Genomic DNA, 17875 nt, shown 5'->3' with positions numbered 1-17875 from the left:
GGCCGTGGCACCAGTCCATAACCATTTGTTGACTCGCCAGATTTGACTGGCCCTTTCAAACCCCTTCCCTTTGCCCAGCAGGATCGGTGAAAAAACTACCTGTGCTCCCGAGTCCCTTACCGCCGCTCCCAGGGCTCTGTAGGCCTTCTTGGTAGTCCTCAGACTTCTGGCTGTGTCACTGGTGCCCACGTGAAACAGCAGCAGCGGATAATAGTCAGTGGACTGTACGAGGCTTGGAAGCCTCTCGGTGACATCCCTGATGCGAGCCCCCAGTAGGCAGCACACCTCTCTAGAGAGTGCGTCCAGTCAGCAAACGGGTGCCTCTGTACCTCTCAGAAGAGAGTCGCCTACTACTATCACCCGTCACCTTTTCTTAGTGGCACTGGTTGTTATACGGGGGGCAGATCGGGCTGCATTACTCGGCTCCAGTGCTTCTCCTGGTGTGACAGGACTTTGTCTTCGGTCTGCAGAGCGATGAAGCAGTTCTGCAAGAGCACCTCATTTGAGATATTTGATTATTTTATGGGATTCTCAGAAGCCCAGGTCCTAAGCGATTTGCTTTGTGAAATATGAGCAACTCTGAGTCAACCCTTCATTTATTAAGCTAAAGCAACTTCTTTCAACAGAGGATGGGCAAGGTGCATCATCAGAGAATTAACTTGTATCGGGGATGCTGGAGTCTCCATTTCAGACTCTTTGGCATAATCGTGCTGTTAACTTTAAAACAAATTCCAAGAGCTGCACCTATATACAGTAACACCGCAGCTGAGAGAGACAGCTACAAGCACCAGCGGGACACTTTTCTTTTTATGGGTGATTTATTTCAAGCTTGGTTCCTAATCTGAAGGGACCCTTCCCTTTTTCTTTAAGGAGAGCCCAGGGATTTTAACCTCCTAAATCAGGCACCTGAGTTGGATGATAAAAGTTAAAAAGGAATGAGTGGAATTTAGCTGTAAGCTTCCTATTCTGAAAGGTATGATCTTTGTGTCATCATAAGAAGGATCTATCCATTAATTATTCACTGGTCTTTGTTATCATCTTATTAATCTAAAACTGCATTTTAAAAGAATAAAATAGCAATACACAGGTTCTTCACTTGTTGCACCTTACACAGCCTTCATAAGCAGGTTAATTTGACCCTTAATATAAGCAACATGTTGAAAAAAAAATAAAAATCAGCAACTATTTTGCACAGAAATTGCCTGGCAGCTGCTTTTGGGTAAAGGGCAAAGACAGTACAGAGAGAGAACTTCCCCTTCACTTGCTTCCTTGTGCATTATATACAGCATTATATACTGCAACGTGCTAAAAATTAAAAAAGTAAATTGCTTGTACGTTGAGCTGAAAAAAAAACCTGCTTAAAATTCCTTATCCATCCCCAGGCAGAGCTCCATGCACTCCAGCTGGTCATTGACATAGAAGGCGACACCCCCTCCCCGTCTCCCCTAATACCCCACAGAGTTCTATGGCGGGGCAGCATTTTATCACTTTTTTCCTTGAAGCTTTCTATAGAAGAGGACAGGCTGTTTTCAAATCAAGATCCCAATGTCCTCAGCAAATACTTTCAACATTTTAGACCTGGCTATGTCTGCAGTAGCAAGCAGTGCAGCACAATAGGAATGGATCTGCAGAGCAGAACAGTTCATGCTGAGACCTGAAAGTCCATGCAATGTCATTTACACACTTGAGACTGGAGCTTGTTAATTTGGACTTAGTTTCATCTGAGGGAAATACAGTCCTCAGGCATCGAGACTGATACTAATACAAAGCAAGGTCCACTGTGTGGGACAATTGTGAGATTTGCTTTATACACACACTCCAGCAACAAACTAAAAACTAAATGTAGTTTACATGTAAACCTCTACCTCCACCTCTATAGGTTTCTGATTCATGCACAAAACTGCCTTCTGCTGTGCAGAGCTCACTGCTTTTGTTTATGGTTGCAGAACTGGTCTAAAGCAAGGTTAAGTCCAGCCTCGAGGTGTCACTAATAGGGTCTCAACCACAGCATGAACAGTCATTCAAAGAAAATCAGTCTTCAGATATAGCGCTGTTTGCTTCTGGCAGTGGAGTATTCCAAGTTTAAAGGATAAATGATTCAATGTAGTTTGAGTTTAATGAAAAATAGATCATGAAGAAAGAATAATTGATTGGTCATTTGTATTTGCTAGATTATGTCCACATTTAGTATTTTTTTCTGGTGAGGAGCAGTGGGTTTGCTTTTTTACAGTCCATGCCTCTGTGACAGAGGCAGAGGTTCAGCTAAATCCTTGTAAAAAGTGCTATATTGTGTTTAGAAGAAAAGTGTAATATTTCTACTATTTATTACGAGGCATACGTACAATGAGGATAAAATGATAAAAAGGATTTTTGTATAATAGGATTAAGACATGAAAAGGGCTGCTATGTGAATTTCCTTTCAGAAAATCTTGTGCCTAGAGCTTTGTATATCTTCTAAACAGGAGCATAATGAAAGTGTTACAGGTGCTGATTTAAAAGTATTGCCAAATGAACAACAAAGCTATTTGAATGTACCACAAGTAAGGTGATAAAGCTTGATCACCTCTTCCCCCCACATTTGCTTCAAGCTCTCAGTCATGCATTGATGACTGCTAGAAAATGTGCATTGAAAGACCTGTTTGGATGTCTGAGACATATTTAGGCCCCAATTTGGCAGAATACTTAAAGATGTGCATGGCTTTTATACCCTTGAGTGATCTCCTACTAAAACATGTTTTTAAATATTCTTGTTGATTCAGAGCCATCGCTAGGAAGCTTGTCTTGGGGATTTCAATATCAAAACAAAGTTACATTTGATTTTTGCTGTTGGTCAGAAAATGTCAATTTACCTTTAGTCACATGGAGGTTTTTTCTGCTTTTTGTATCTGCTTTTTCTTACCAACATAACCCTCCCCACCAAGTTCTATTTTGTCTGTAATTAAGTATTCTGTTTAAACCAACGTGAAAGCGTTCAAGTTGGGCACCTGTGAGAAAATCTAGGGAAATAAGAATTAATCTATGCTCCTTTTCACTGAATACTTCAGTGTTATGAAATTAAAAGTTACAGATTCACTTTCCTTCCCTGTCTGGAATATCTAGTTATTTTATTTTTTATGTATTATTTATCTGGCATGAATGTGCAAACAATAGGAACTATCTCTATCATGCTTTTGTAGGTATCTGAACTTGTTTAGTCCAAAGATAAGAAAAAGCAAAGTAGGTTACCTGCTGTATTGTTTTCACAGTTTAGCCATCTAAATCATAAATATACAATAAATATTATAAGTAATTGTAGTGATACAGAAGGGCTTCAAATTCAGAAAGGCCTCCCCCAAAAAAGCTAAAGAAATATATCTAATATGGATAAATGTGACAGAGTAATAGTCATGAAACAAGTCCCTTTAAGTTTCATAAGATGAAAAGGAAATTTCTGGTTAGCTCACTTAAATCAAAATATTAAGATGCTGAGCATATAAAAATAACAATAATTCAGTGCAGAATGGTATCTGGCAGGTGACTGTAAAAACTATAAAATGAAGTTAAAGCTCTATGAGTATAATGCTGTTTCTAAGATGTTTTATTTCTTATAATTTACAAGAAAAAAGAAGAAAAAGGAAATATAAACCCTTTTCTAAAAAAAAATCTGGAGGTTTCTTATATGAAATGTGTATGCTTGATAAAGAGTAGTTAAATTACCAGTTTCGGTAATGATTATTGAAATTATTTAAAATCTAAGAATAGATCAGATTTTGCGTTATCATGTTTGTAGTTTGAGGTAGAGAAAGTAAGTTGATCGTGTTCTGTGTACTCTTAAAGATGCAGATTACTGTTTTCAAGTCTAAAAGATTATGATACATTATCTGGATATGGGCTACAATGCTGTATAGTAATTATAATGTTGTCAGTTAAAAACCACATAAAGCTAGATGCTGATCTGGAAAGAGTTTTGAGGAGGTAGGAAAAGTTATGCTAAGTAACTGATGTGCGGCCATAGTCTATTTCTTAGTAAAGATTAATCCTGGAGCCATTCATTGAGATGATTACCACTGAGCAGGTACAAAATCCTGTACAATTCCAGGGCACCAGATTGGATTATTAGAGCCAACGTTTTCTGACTTGACATGGACTGGAAGAGAGGAAGAGGGCAGTGGAAAAAGGTGCATTTGTTCCTTAATAACAGCATCCTTTCTGCAAGCTGAAACACATACAGAGATTCCAATTTCCAGGTGCATATATTTTCATATCTAAGGCACAATAACACTACATTTTTTTTCCCTGAGAATAAAGAATGTGAAAAGAAGAGCAGTGAGAGGAGAGGAAAAAGCCTGTGCTTGAAAAGCTAAAATTGTTTCAGCAGCTGCATGAGATTCTACAAGTGTCTAAGCTTAGAATTTGCAAAACATTCTTTTTTCTGTCATTCAAGTGCAAACAGTCTTTCATCTGGTTTTATTAGTTTTCAGTAAAAGACAGAACAAAAAAAATCACTAGTTTGATGATTATTTGCCAGGCTTATGGTCCATTTCATTGAAATGACCAGTAGTCAAACCTCTTATAAGAAAACATTTGAATGTTATAAAGAGTCTGCAGCATTGTAGTTGTATTTGCTGTATTTTCAGTTTACTGCACAACAGTATTAACTATGGAAATAGGAAAATTACCTACTTTTTTTTTTGTTTGTTTGTTTGTTTTAAATACATCCTATGTATACAAGGCTAGAGATGTATTTAAAGCTAAATGTTCATCTTTTTCTTCTGGCATTAACTTGCAGAGAAAACTCGGTATAAATAAAGTATCACCAATGGGCAAAATTTTGGCATATTTCCAACTACTTACCTTAAAAAAGAACCCTAAGCTTAAACATGAGGATGAAATTTGTCACAACTGTTTTGTTTTTGTTGGAGAACGGGGTTTTCCATCATTAAAATCCCTTCAAGGACTGCATTTGCCACTGTCTTAGCTTACTGATCATCTGGATAGCTGAAAAATGAATAAAACTAAAAATGAAAAAGACTTTTCTGAATCATAAATCCTAAAACAGATTACATAGTTAGATAGCTTATTCCATAAACTATCAAAAATATTACTATAGGAAGAGCTGTGGTTTTGTTTTTTCAGTTTAAAAATACAATTAGCTAAACACAGAAAAGCATGGCTCTTGTAATTACATCCTGTTGATTTTTTTTTTTCTGATTGAATATTAATGGCATATATTGCTGTATATTTGAACACAGCTGAATGTTTCAAACAAAATATTGTTGGCTTGTTTTCTTACAGTCAGAAATATTGGTGCAAAGTTGGACTGAATTAGTGAGGGATTAGGCAGGAATAGCAACTACACCACCATCCTCAGATGAAACCTGGTGCTGGCTGACTAAAATGAAAGCAGTTACAAACAAACCTCTCCCTCTGCCTTCAGCCTCAGACAGGGTGGGTCTTGCCATCTGCAGAGAAACTTTTACTGGACTTCTGGATTCCTGGATTACAGGGAACCCACAGAGTCATTGCTGAATACCCGGGAAGGTCTCCTTGTTTCCAGCACCTCTGAGGCTTGTTCATGTGTCTGCTCCCTGGTCTGCTCTGGAGACTCCCCATTCTGCATATTGAGGGTTTCATCTTCCAATAAGAATTTGCAAGAAATTATAATATAAAATATTTACTACAGCAATAGGAACCAAAGGCCAGTATGCAGCCGCATAGCCTTACATTGCTTCAGTGCTTCATGGAGTGCTAATGATACTATTCTTCCCCTGTTTTATTCTTAAACATTTTAACTGAATTTTGGGTTACATTCATATATGAAAATTACAATGAAGTTCTGTTCTTAGGTAGCAGGTGTTAAGGTGTTGACTTCAGAAGAATTTTGTCCATGTTGTTGTGGTTTAACCTCAGCCGGCAACTAAGCACCACACAGCCGCCCGCTCACTCCCCCCCAGTGGGATGGGGGAGGGAATTGGAAGGGGAAAAGTGAGAAAACTCGTGGGTTGAGATAAAGTCAGTTTAATAGGTAAAGCAAAAGCCGCACACACAAGCAAAGCAAAACAAGGAATTCATTCACTCCTTCCCATCGGCAGGCAGGTGTTCAGCCATCTCCAGGAAAGCAGGGCTCCATCACGCGTAACGGTTACTTGGGAAGACAAACGTCATCACTCTGAATGTCCCCCCCTTCCTTCTTCTTCCCCCAGCTTTATATGCTGAGCATGACGTCACATGGTGTGGAATATCCCTTTGGCCAGTTGGGGTCAGCTGTCCTGGCTGTGCCCCCTCCCAGCTTCTTGTGCACCTGCAGCCCTCCCAGTCAGCAGAGCATGGGAAGCTGAAAAGTCCTTGACTAGTGTAAGCACTACCTAGCAACAACTAAAACATTGGTGCATTATCAACTTTGTTCTCATCCTAAATCCAAAACACAGCACTGTACCAGCTACTAGGAAGGAAATTAACTCTATCCCTGCCGAAACCAGGACACGTGTATCAGCAGACTGTATAATCTAGCACTCATTAATAGGCACTGCATGGGTCAGTACTTTTTATAGGAAGATTTGGTCTCACAAGATTAACTGTAGAAGAATTTGAGATTTTTGCTACTACAGTTTTCTTCAAGGCATAACTGGACCAGATGTTATCTTTCTAAGTTCTCCATTATGCATTAAACTTTTGTACTTTTTTGGTATTCGTTAATCTAGTCCTTCTTCCATGTCTGTAATAAGCAAAACATCTGTTCCTTCTTGTTCAATCAAAGTGCTTACCTCAAGAGTCCTGCTTTTAAAATAATGTCATTTAAATAGAAATCCTAGATAGGGAGAATGCATTCATTAACATATTTAATTTGCATATGAAACCAGCTTTTCCAGAACTCGGCAGGGAATTTGTGGTGGCAGCAGTATGCGTTTCATTTTTTTCCTCAACTTGTATAGCAGAAAGTTACAGTAAGAAAAAAAGAATGCAAATAAATATATGCATCAGCTCAGATGAGAGAGATGAACCTGCAATGAGAAATCATTGTTGTGCATTTGGGATGTTGTCCACTCTAAACTTTCCAGCCGAAAATTCTTTTAATAGAAAGAGCCATATTCTACTCTTAATATTAAGTCTTGGATTGCAGAAAGATCTCAGTTAAGCTTGACTTTTTTTAAGTCCAAGCAGAAAGAATTCCTCAATATATGTGAGGCACGTAATAAAATATAACAATAAAAATAGGTCATGCAGCTGTACAAACTTATCCCCTGTGGGAGAATATGCCATGTATCCCAGTAACAATTTAAGTCCCTGGAACAGAGCATTATCACATTAAGAAAGGAGGGTTGACACTACTGCCTCTAAAACGCATGTAAATAAAAAGCAGATAAAAACAGTGGCAGAGGTAAAAGGTGCTCTTAGTTACACCACTGGGGAGCACAATTTTGTAAAGACCATAGTGAGTACTTGCTGCGTGCTAGTGAGCAATCCTCATTAGCAGCATTCATAGGTGAACGCCATGGAAAAATGTAGCAGTAAAAAGTTTTCTAAGCAAACGTAAAATTGAACTTGAATTTTTGTGGCAACTTTGAGCCAGAACAGTTGGACTGTTACTGTCATACTGTAAAGCTGCATAAGGATGGTTAATACATGTAGCTAAGAAGACAGGTCGTGATCATTTTGTAGTCAATACAGTGAAGAGTTCATAAAGCAGAAACAGTGTGATCTTTCAGGAACTGACAGAAACGATGCCAACTTGTAGGGGTAAATATTTTTAATACAGGCAAAATACCAGTGCTGCTCCAATCATGCCTCTAGCAAGCAGCTTACAGACAGCAATGTGTCCCCTTAGTATATTTTGCTAAACACTGCACACACAGAAGGAATGCATGAAATTAGATTTTGCTGGAAACCTGCAGCTCTCCTCATGCTCTGATTTGTATTCAGTCTGCTCAGCAGATCCATCTGCTCCGCTGATCCACCTTTCCTCTGCCTGCTTCTTGCCTTGAGTCATTGCAATGTTCAGTTTTTCAGTGCGGTGCTAGTGAGCTTGGGGTGTTTTCCCTTCACTGCACCCTGGGAGAGCATACCACAGATACTAGCTAGAAGTAACCGTGCACTTCTTAGACTAGCATATTGTGCACCATTTTCACTTGTTAATTCAGCAAATAGCATCACTTGTTTTTGTGCTTTATGAAAGAATGTTTTGGGACTTTCCAAGATGTACAGAAATCCATGTTGAGTTGGACAAATAGTTTCCCCCTCCCCCAAAAAAAAACGTGTGGAGGGATTCCAATTAACAAATTGGTTGTGATGGAAATGATGGCTTTTTTTTTTTTTTCTTCAGCATTTAGGCTATTTGTTCAGGGAGAAGCTGAACTGAGTTAATTTCTCCCTTTTTTTTACATCTCACGTTTCCTAAAAGAGGAAGCTGAACTCTCTTATAAAGATTAGTGAGGGAGTAAAGCATGCAACAGTAAATAGCTACAGAGTCTGGTGTACGAGATTGTCTCTAGCCTGCATACACGGTTCCAGGCCCTGTTCTAGTGTTATTTGAAATATGTCATACAAGAACAACATGGGTATTGCGAGACTGATTTATTTAGTGTGTACAGAGCAGACTAAAGTATGCAGTCAAAAAATACAGATTAAAATAACTGAAGTATTTTGCATCTCCCGTGATATTCAATTTCAAACACTTTTCTCATTAGTACCATCAGTTCATTGTTTTATGAAAGAATATCTTCAAGAGGTGAGGATGGCAAACTGAGGCTTACTATAAGAAATACAGTGAACTTCCAATTTCATGGCATAATCATCTGTCTTTAGCTCCATCAATTGTGGTGGGTTGACCTTGGCCAGGGGGCAGACACCCACCTGACCACTCTCTTACTCCCGCCTCTCAACAGGACAAGGGGAGACAATAAGATTGAGAAGCTCGTGGAGCGAGATGAAGACAGGGAGGTCACGTACCAATTATGGTTGCAAGCAAAATAGACTTGACTTGGGGGAAATTAATTTAATTTCTTGTCAATTAAAATAGATTTAGGTAGTGAGAAACAAAGACAATCATTAAAACAACATCTTTCCTCCTCCCTCTCCCAAGCTCAACTCCAATTCCTCACTCCCAACTCCTCTACCTCCCACTCCCGAGCAGCACAGGGGGGATGCAGGGGTACGGTCAGGACACAGCGGCTCCTCTCTGCCGCTCCCGCCCTCTCACGCTGTTCCCCTGCCCCAGCGTGGGCTCTCCACAGGCCGCAGCTCCCTCCGGAGATATCCACCTGCTCCGACGGGGGCTCTCCAGGGGCGGCTGGAGCCCCTCCTGCCCTCCTCCCGCTCTCCCCTCGGGGCTCACAGGGCTGTTTCTCACTCTTTTCCCCTCAACCCTCGCTGCCGGGCAGCGTTCTGCCCTTTCTTAGCTGCGCTTTCCCCGAGGCGCCCGCCCGTGGCCGAGGGTCTCAGCTGTGCCCTGTGGTGGGGCCGCTGGAGCCGGCTGAGACCGGCACGGGGCAGCCCCAGCCTGGCCTCTCCTCACAGAGATCGCAGAGGCAGCAGACACCCGCCGGCATCTGGGCACCTGCACCAGGTAAAGTTTTCTGTGTCTGTTTATATCTCCTTCTGTTTAAATTGGCTAGGAGGTTTTGTCGATTTGGTGAATGATCTCAAAAAAATGTATCAAAGCACGAACAGCAGTGGCCTTGAAAGGTACTACCATGAAAGCTTTAAGAGAGAGACATCTGCCATATAAATACATCACACGCCACTGCAAATTCAGTTCAGGAGCAAGAGAAAACCAGTGACATTTCGGATGCTCGTGGGAGGTGGACATGTTTGGAAGAACCCTCTGGAGATGCAATATCATTTCCCTAGATGCAGTTTGTCAAGGTGCAAAAGCTTGTCTTTTGATATAATACAAATAGTGGTGCAAGGTAGACTTACGCCTTTCTTGCCTAATGTCCTGTTGTTTCTTGGTTTCTGCAATATCCCCCTTTCCAGAGAGTGCTTTAGACGTACCTCCCTCTGGACTCACTGACGAACAGCTCATGCCACCATTTTCATCCCTCGTGTTTTAATAACCAAGTTTTAATTTTGTCCAGAGGTCTCTAATTGTTGTTACTCAGTTCAAGGCAATACTGAATAAAAAAAATTAAATACATTTTTTAATGTTAGGTCATCTCAAGCTGGAAACTTGGGATTTTAAATATGTTCTGATAAACTTCAGTTGTAGTAATACATGCTGTAACAATTTTGGTTTGGAACCCTATAAAAAGGTGTATCTTCTTTTTCTTTCTGAGTTTATTATCAGTAGAAATTAATTTTATCTGGGTTGTAATTTATCTGTGTTTTTCTGTTTGTTCTTTGTCAAATGTAAAGAAAATTAAAAAAGAGCTTACAAACATAAAGAAAACTGTTCTTATATTTAGTGTATTAGGTCTTTCATCTACTCTTAAACTGGATTGAACAAGCGTTGGTAGAAACATTTTCTACTGATACATTTTTTTAAGAGGCTTCTGCCACTTTTATTCACACTAATGAATATTCCAAGAATATTCCAAGGTATACTCCATGTTATTTCAGGACTTGATCTTGTATCTTAAACAAACATGTGGAAGCAGTGGGAAAAAAAAAATACTCATTAAATGTTTAGGTATATCTGTTTGCCATGAATATTATTCCTTGTTCATAGAAGATAACATTATTTTTGGATATTTTGAAAGTTTATCTTCCATTATACTTCTGCTGATATTGTGCATCCCGCTTAATTTTAGAAACAGCTTAGCATTGTGTTGTGGTTTATTTTGGCAAATGACATTTTGCTAAGGTGACTTCACACCTTTATCTAGGTGGAGAAAACGTCACTTGTAAGAGGTGCTATAATTTGGAATTTGCTTTTACTAGAGTGTTTGCTACTTAACTTGCTGACCCAACATAATCTGCTTGCCCGGTAATGACCAGAACAAACTAGTACTCTTTTGCAGTTCTTCAATGGCAGCTTGACATGCCAGGCAAAATGGCTTCCTGCCAGCTGCTGGAGACAATGTAAGAAGTATATAAATTCTGATTTTTTAAAAGATCAGAATGAATGAACTGATACCTCTGCTTCACTGCTGTCAGTATTGGGAAGATGGTGCTCCCCTAAGATTGCAGTTTTTGGCAGACATTTGCTGGTTTTGCAGTGCCTCTGTGATAATGTCTTCATCTTCTGTGACTAGCCCCACATCCCAATGACAGGATTAGCTGTGAATTCACCTTCCACGTGAGCCTTTCCCACTCCTATTTTTTCTTTCCCTTTTCTTGGAAATACCTAGTTTTTGATAAAGGCAGCAATCATGAGCATAATATGCCCTTTGGGCTTGTTACTCACCATAGTTAAATGGATTAATCAATATCTTTTCCTTTTGAACTTGATCATAGGAACAATTAAGAGATATTCTTTATTAGTAAAATGTAGAATATGGCCTTTTGATGGGAAAGGTGAGTGATAACATCTGTAGTTTATACAGTTATACCCGACAGCACAGACACTTTGGTAGTTCCAAGACTTGTATTTATGATATAATGTTATTTTTTTGGTAATAGTTACTTTAATAACAATGCCTTGTTATCACACTAAAATTATTTCATTTCTGCAATAGCCTTCATTAAACCTTACATAATGAGCCTGGGAGAGAGTCACACGAAACACTTAAAGATAATGAATATTGGACTAAGTAGAATGTTGCAATGTTTTTTGTTCTTCATAGGCTCTGGTCTCAATGACGGGCAGTGGCATGAAGTCCGATTCCTAGCTAAGGAAAATTTTGCTGTCCTCACCATTGATGGCGATGAAGCTTCAGCTGTTCGAACAAACAGCCCTCTACAAGTTAAGACTGGAGAGAAATATTTCTTTGGAGGTAAAAAAATATCAAAACAAATATCTGCCTAAAGTGCTGTTGTCTTGTAATCTACATAATAGGTGAAATGAAGCTCAGGTTGTAATTCATTCATGTAGATCTTAATATGGCTAAAATGGCTAGGTGCTGCTCATCAAAAAGTAAGGTACTAAACTTAGTTTCACTTTTAAGAATCTTTTTACACCTCCTTGCAAAAGAAACCCTGAGAAGTTATGTTCAAGAGTCAATCTAACTTGGAATGATATCTCAGATCTTTGAACATTTTAGAGACCATTCTCTGAAAGGGAAACCTTCCATTAGTAGTTTAATTAAATGGCACTGAGAAGAGGGATAAGCTGATCTTTTCAAGTTTGGAATCCTGAAGACAAAAAAATATAATTGTTCAGGACTTAACCTTTTGCTGATTTCTTTAACAGCTGTCATGATTGTGGGTAATAAAGAAGCTCTCATAAATTGAAGCCTTAGATTGTTCAGTATTTCTGTCTATTGACAGTCCATATACTAAAAAGAGTTCTTGCAAATTGTAGCTTGAATGTTTATTCCTCTTGCTCTTGTATGTTAGCATTTATGAAAATCAAAAAGGCCATCAAAACTCTTGGATTTTTTAAATATATTTTTTAAATTTCTATATTAAAAAGCCTATTTAGTATGCCAAAAATATTTTTGATACACTACTGTCTTATAGGGGAAGGTCATTAAGGGTTTTTTAACTCAAGCGTAAGTATTATATTTCATACTGCCAGCCAGTTTTTTTTTTAAAACATCCAATTTAGCAATGACCTGCAGTCTTTGTTCAAGCAGAATTCTCAGCAAGCTCAAATGCTAAGATCAAAAAAGAGTTGTAAGTTGTACTTTTGAAGTGTCCCACACATGTGAGGTTGCACATGAAACTGTCAGGCAGAGAACACAAATTTTAAAAGTAGAATTTATCAGTGTTGAAAACTGATTTTTTTTTAAACTTACAAGGTGCATATCTAATCAAAATAAAATATAAATGTGATATTATAAATACTCATAACATTACCCAAGTGATAGAAAAGTTAGTGGCATATGAAGTACCCTAAGTAGAAAGGGAAAAAATCCTTTCAAGGTTATTCTCATTTCATTATCTCCTATCAGTGGAATCATTAAAAATACATATGGAAATTAGTCTTTAAATAATGTTACAAAACTAATACATAGTTAATTAAAAATAGATTTTAATCCTGCAGATACTGATGACACACACTTCCAGGAAATGTTGTGGCAATGATGATAACACGTTCTAAGACAAATGTTACCAAATAAAAGTTGATTTGTCACAAGAGTTAAACTTCCTGTTGCTGCAACATCCGTCTTTTCCAATATCCTTAATTCAGCTAATATCCTGAATAGTTTTTTTAGTATATTGCCTCAAATAAGAGTTCTAGCATAGCCAGTTGCCACATGCTAAAGCCTGAAAATTATTTTGTTGTCAAAACATACTACATTCAATTTGTCAGAACAGTCTGAGACATTCTCATTAAATGAAGTTATTAAGCACACATAGGAGAAAATGAAAAGAAATGCCATACATAATACATCCAGTGTTAAATTCTGTTAATTTTCATAGGTAAAATTCCCAGACCATTATTACATTTCTGGAGAGAGATTGATTGATTTCTTCTGAAATGTCTTTTACCTCTGACTCTTTGGTTGTGAGGGATAGATTGTCTAGTTTCTCCAGGTAGTTTTTATACACTTTCCCAGTCAAAATACAGGTTGATTTGTTGTCATTTCAGCTGGATTCTGAAATCTGCTTGACTTCTAATTGTTGACCTGTACTTTATAATTCCAGCATCCTTCCATAAAAAAAGTGTGCATGTAGATATTGTTCTAGTGGGATATGAAAGTCAATCACGAATTCCCTGAAGTGTCATTCCCACATCTGTTCACCCAAATACATGGTCCCTTTGCATAAGCTATGGGTTTTTTTTGTTTTTCCTTATTATCTTTTATAATCTGAAAGGTCTTCCAAAGGTATATCAAAAGAATAGCGGTGTCCTAACCTTCATATCCGATTTTCTTTCAAAATAAGAAATCTGCATTTGCAACATTGTACTTTTGCATTTTAACTGTTTCAAGCTGTGGATCTGAGGAAGCTTTATTTCTGGCTTGGATCTGAGGAACTAATTTATTTTAGTATGCTCCCACATGAATATTGCTATATATATATGTTAGTTATTTTGCTATATACATCTGTTAATAAGAGATTACTTGCAACTTGAAGCCAGTGTTTTGGATGCGTACTAGAAACCTAATCTTTATATTCACAATCTGCATCTTATGAGGCAAAGGTATTTTTATTCTATTCCCTCTATATGTATGTGTTCCTCCTTATTTTTCTTTATAAGCATTCCAAGTTATGGCTGTTAATAAATAATATTTGCAAGAAGAGGATGTAGAGGTTAGAAAAGTGGGGAACTTCAAACATTTGCACCACTTGGTAATTGTCATCAAAGAAGATGTTTTCATTAGTTTCATTAGGAGTGAGTTCAGATTAAAAAGTGTCAAATACTGTTTTTCTGCAAATATGCATACTTGGTTAGGAAAGGGACAACTGCTTCTTGAATTCAGAGGGTAGTATGTTTTTTTGCAAACTGCTAGATGGCTAGCAGAAAGAATTATCAATTCTTTGGTGATGATACATTTTAAATGTGAAAAGGAATCCAGTAGATTTCTTTGCTAGAGATCTTAAATGATCAGTTTTAAAGATAGTAATATTATGATATTCATCCCATCCCACTGCTATATTTCTTTATCTTACAAAACACTGAGAAAGCTCAGTCCATTGAAATTGTGTTCGGAGAGCTTGTACAGCATTTCTAGAAGGCTCTGAACATGTATACTCTTCTGATTTAAATTTTCCTATTTCATCTTTGAAAGAGATACCACATGTATGCAAATGTTTTGTTCTCCAAACTTTCCCTTTCCCTGATTTCAAAATAAGTGTGTTTCTTTATATTCTGGTCTCCTGGTGTCAATATAGCAAATATATACTATAGGCAATGGTGCTGTGTTTGCTGAAGAAAAGATTTAAAGGTTGCATTTCAGCACTGCAGTACAATATTTTCTCAAAAATATATTGGAGATTTTAAAGAGAAAAGTAATTACAATAAAATAGGTACTGCCTCAAAGTAGTAAGGCAGACACTAGATACACCTTTTCTGTGAAAGTAACTACAGCTTTTACTGTAAGAGAAGTACCACATATTTAAATGTGAATTTTTGAGACGGTGTCTATTTTTCAGAAAAATGATCATTTTCATATATTGTTGTCATAACTTTGCACTGGCAATATCCCATAATATTAGTTTTATAATAAAATAGACAATCTATCAAAATTGGGAATGGATTAAAGATTGAGTGGGCAAGGAGAACATTACTGTGCCAAATGTAATGATATAACATTCCAGGCAAATCAGAAATATTAAGCTGACTTTTACACAGATAGGTTTGCAGCAATGTCTGAAAAAGTCCTTAATTTTACTGATGGTATTTGATTAGAACTTTATTATGACTCAGTCCAGTATAACTACATAAATAACAGGGGGAAAGCAGAGACATAGGATGGTGAGCGTTTACTCCTGGCATTAGAAATTTTGGCACAGGCAGGAACAAGCCTGTGAGTCAGAGCGCTCCCTCCCTCTGTGCATGCAAATGGGTACAGTAAGGGCCAGCTGAACACTGTGTAGACACTGAAGGCGTTAACAAAAGAATAGCTCGTTTGGACACCCAGTGGTATACTGGGCTTGGATAGCCAACCTCCCTGTCTAGTAGCAACCTCCAGCTACCATTTTGAGAAAGCTGGCCTTTTAGAGAAGCCAGACCTGATTAACACTCTCTCAGTTTCCCTCAAAACTAGTTCCTAAATGTGTTCTGATTATTCCTTAGTTTATTCATTCATTTGAATAGAAATACTTGTCATTGACCACCAAACCCAGCTTTTTACAACATGTACAGCAACATTTTAATAAAGGAGATGTGGAAATCAGAATCTTTTGTGACTTCTGCCCATAGAACTAATTTTTCTAGTTTTGAAAAATCATAAGTAAATCATAAGAGTAAATCATAACAGGATTCTTTATTTCTCTGTCAGAGAATACATCATGTTCAGTACTGTTATAGTTTTGTTTTTTTTTTTTGCTTCCTTTGTGCCTCTCCTATGTTGTCTCCCAGCATTACTAAGATCCTCCCAAGGGACAGACAGCAATGATGTTTTATTCAAGCCTAAGAGTTAGGGGAAGCTGTGTTAAGATCAGGCATTTCTGTAGATTGTGTGAATGTGTGCTGGTGTATGTGGGAGGGTGGGTGCTAATTGCCTATTACCCTTCTGTATAACTATTCTTCTCTCCCCACTGGTTTTATTTTCATTCTATTTCTTGTCTTGAGTTTGGGTTTTTGGAAAGAAGTGAACTTCCTTTCCCTTCTAAGCTCTAGAGGATGATGTTTCTTTGTTGTTTCCAATTATCTGCATAAAACAAAAAAGCAGAACAGAGAAAGTGAATCACAGAGTGAAAATGAGTCCGTTAACCTCATTTGCACTATTGGAGATAAGGGGCTTTTGTGAGATGTCTTAAGCTTGCACCAAACCACCTAATAGCTGCCTAGTGCCCAGAGGAAATATTAGAGGCGTAATTTTGACTTGTTTCTATTTTACAGCATGTCTTTTTAATTGTGCTACTTTCCCTCTCCTTTTCACTGGCTTAAGCATGGGAGAGTTTTTAGAATGAGTGATAAATCTTCACTGAGAACAAAGGTATGCAGTGAGCATCTGTCAATCCACTGTGTGCTGCTTTTTCTGACAAGCAAAGATGAATGGACTATGCAGCAAGTTTCCTATGGGACACCAGTCTATGGCATATAGAAAGTCCTTCCTTTCTGTATGACTGTACAAAACGTGCTCTGTATGGAGTCTTGTTTCTGGAGTAGAATTCATTTGTTTCCGAAAGTTGTGTTGGTCTAAAATCCCATAGAATTTGAGGTGGTGGGAGGAGAGAAGTCAAGCAAAAGAGGAAAAATACCTTCCTCTGTGCTGGGCTCTTCTGTGTGTGAATCTTCCTTTCTTAAAACCTGTCATCTATAACCAAAGCCTTTGGGTGGTATGCCTACATTTTTTATCAAGTTATCCACTGTTATCATTGTGTGAATTGGTCATTAACAGCTGTTAAAGTCATGGTTCGACTTCCTAGGTAGTGTCACTGGGATTTCAAAAGCAGTCAGACTATCATAATCGCAAGTATTATCAGATAGAAAGGGTGCATGGGATTTTTTGTAGCTCAAATTCAAATGTGTTCAGCAAAACCGAAGTTGAGTTATTAGATGTTACATGACAAACGAATGGGACCCAACCAATGGCAGCTCAGGTTATCTGTTACCTAATAAAGGAAACTGAAGTCCCTGCTGACATCATCCTCTCAAGCCTGCAGCTTCTCACATCTCAATAAGTAACAATGATGTTGGGTTGTATTTGCATTTCTGCATGTTGATCAGATTTTTAATATGTCAGGGCTTCAGTTTTGGTGGCCACTTGTTTCTTTTGCATGTATGACCACAAGACAGGATGGTCAAATTTGCATTTCTTGTGGAAAAGGTGCTTTCAGTGTGATTTGAAATCTTTCTCCTCATGATCATAGCTCTACTGCAAGCTCAAATACAAATCCATGAGGAGAACACAAAGCAAATTCAAAATAACTCATAGTATAATGTGATTTTGTGTATATCTTCAGCATTTATCTTCAAGAATCCTCCCAGGTCAGTCCTACAAAATAATGATAAACACAAGAAATGGAAATAAAAGAATTGGAATGGGTTGTATTTTTTAACAACCCTCGTGCTTTGGATTGTTAAATCCAGAGTAAGTCAATAGGTGAGCGAAGAATGCAGATGTGCAGAATGTATAAACCTGAGCAAAGCAAAGAAGTGGTTTTGTAGTTAGTAAAAAAAAAAAAAAAGAAAGAAAAAAAAAAAGATGGCAGACAATTGTAGGCACCTAAGCCTCTCTCTGCT

General features: G+C 37.9%; 1 protein-coding gene across 1 annotated transcript in view; it reads left to right on the top strand.

Moving 5' to 3' along the window:
- The window catches only part of CNTNAP2 (contactin associated protein 2), a 1225394-nt gene that overhangs the window by 677349 nt on the left and 530170 nt on the right, over positions 1-17875 (top strand). The window contains exon 9 of the mRNA XM_076330744.1: positions 11700-11849. Within this exon, the coding sequence (XP_076186859.1) occupies positions 11700-11849 (150 nt within the window). The remainder of the gene's footprint in view (positions 1-11699; positions 11850-17875) is intronic.

The sequence above is a fragment of the Aptenodytes patagonicus genome, chromosome 2 (assembly GCF_965638725.1).
Source record: "Aptenodytes patagonicus chromosome 2, bAptPat1.pri.cur, whole genome shotgun sequence".
In the NCBI taxonomy this organism is placed as follows: Eukaryota; Metazoa; Chordata; class Aves; order Sphenisciformes; family Spheniscidae; genus Aptenodytes; species Aptenodytes patagonicus.
Note: the sequence above shows the minus strand (reverse complement) of the source record. Positions and strands in the feature narration are given on the sequence as shown.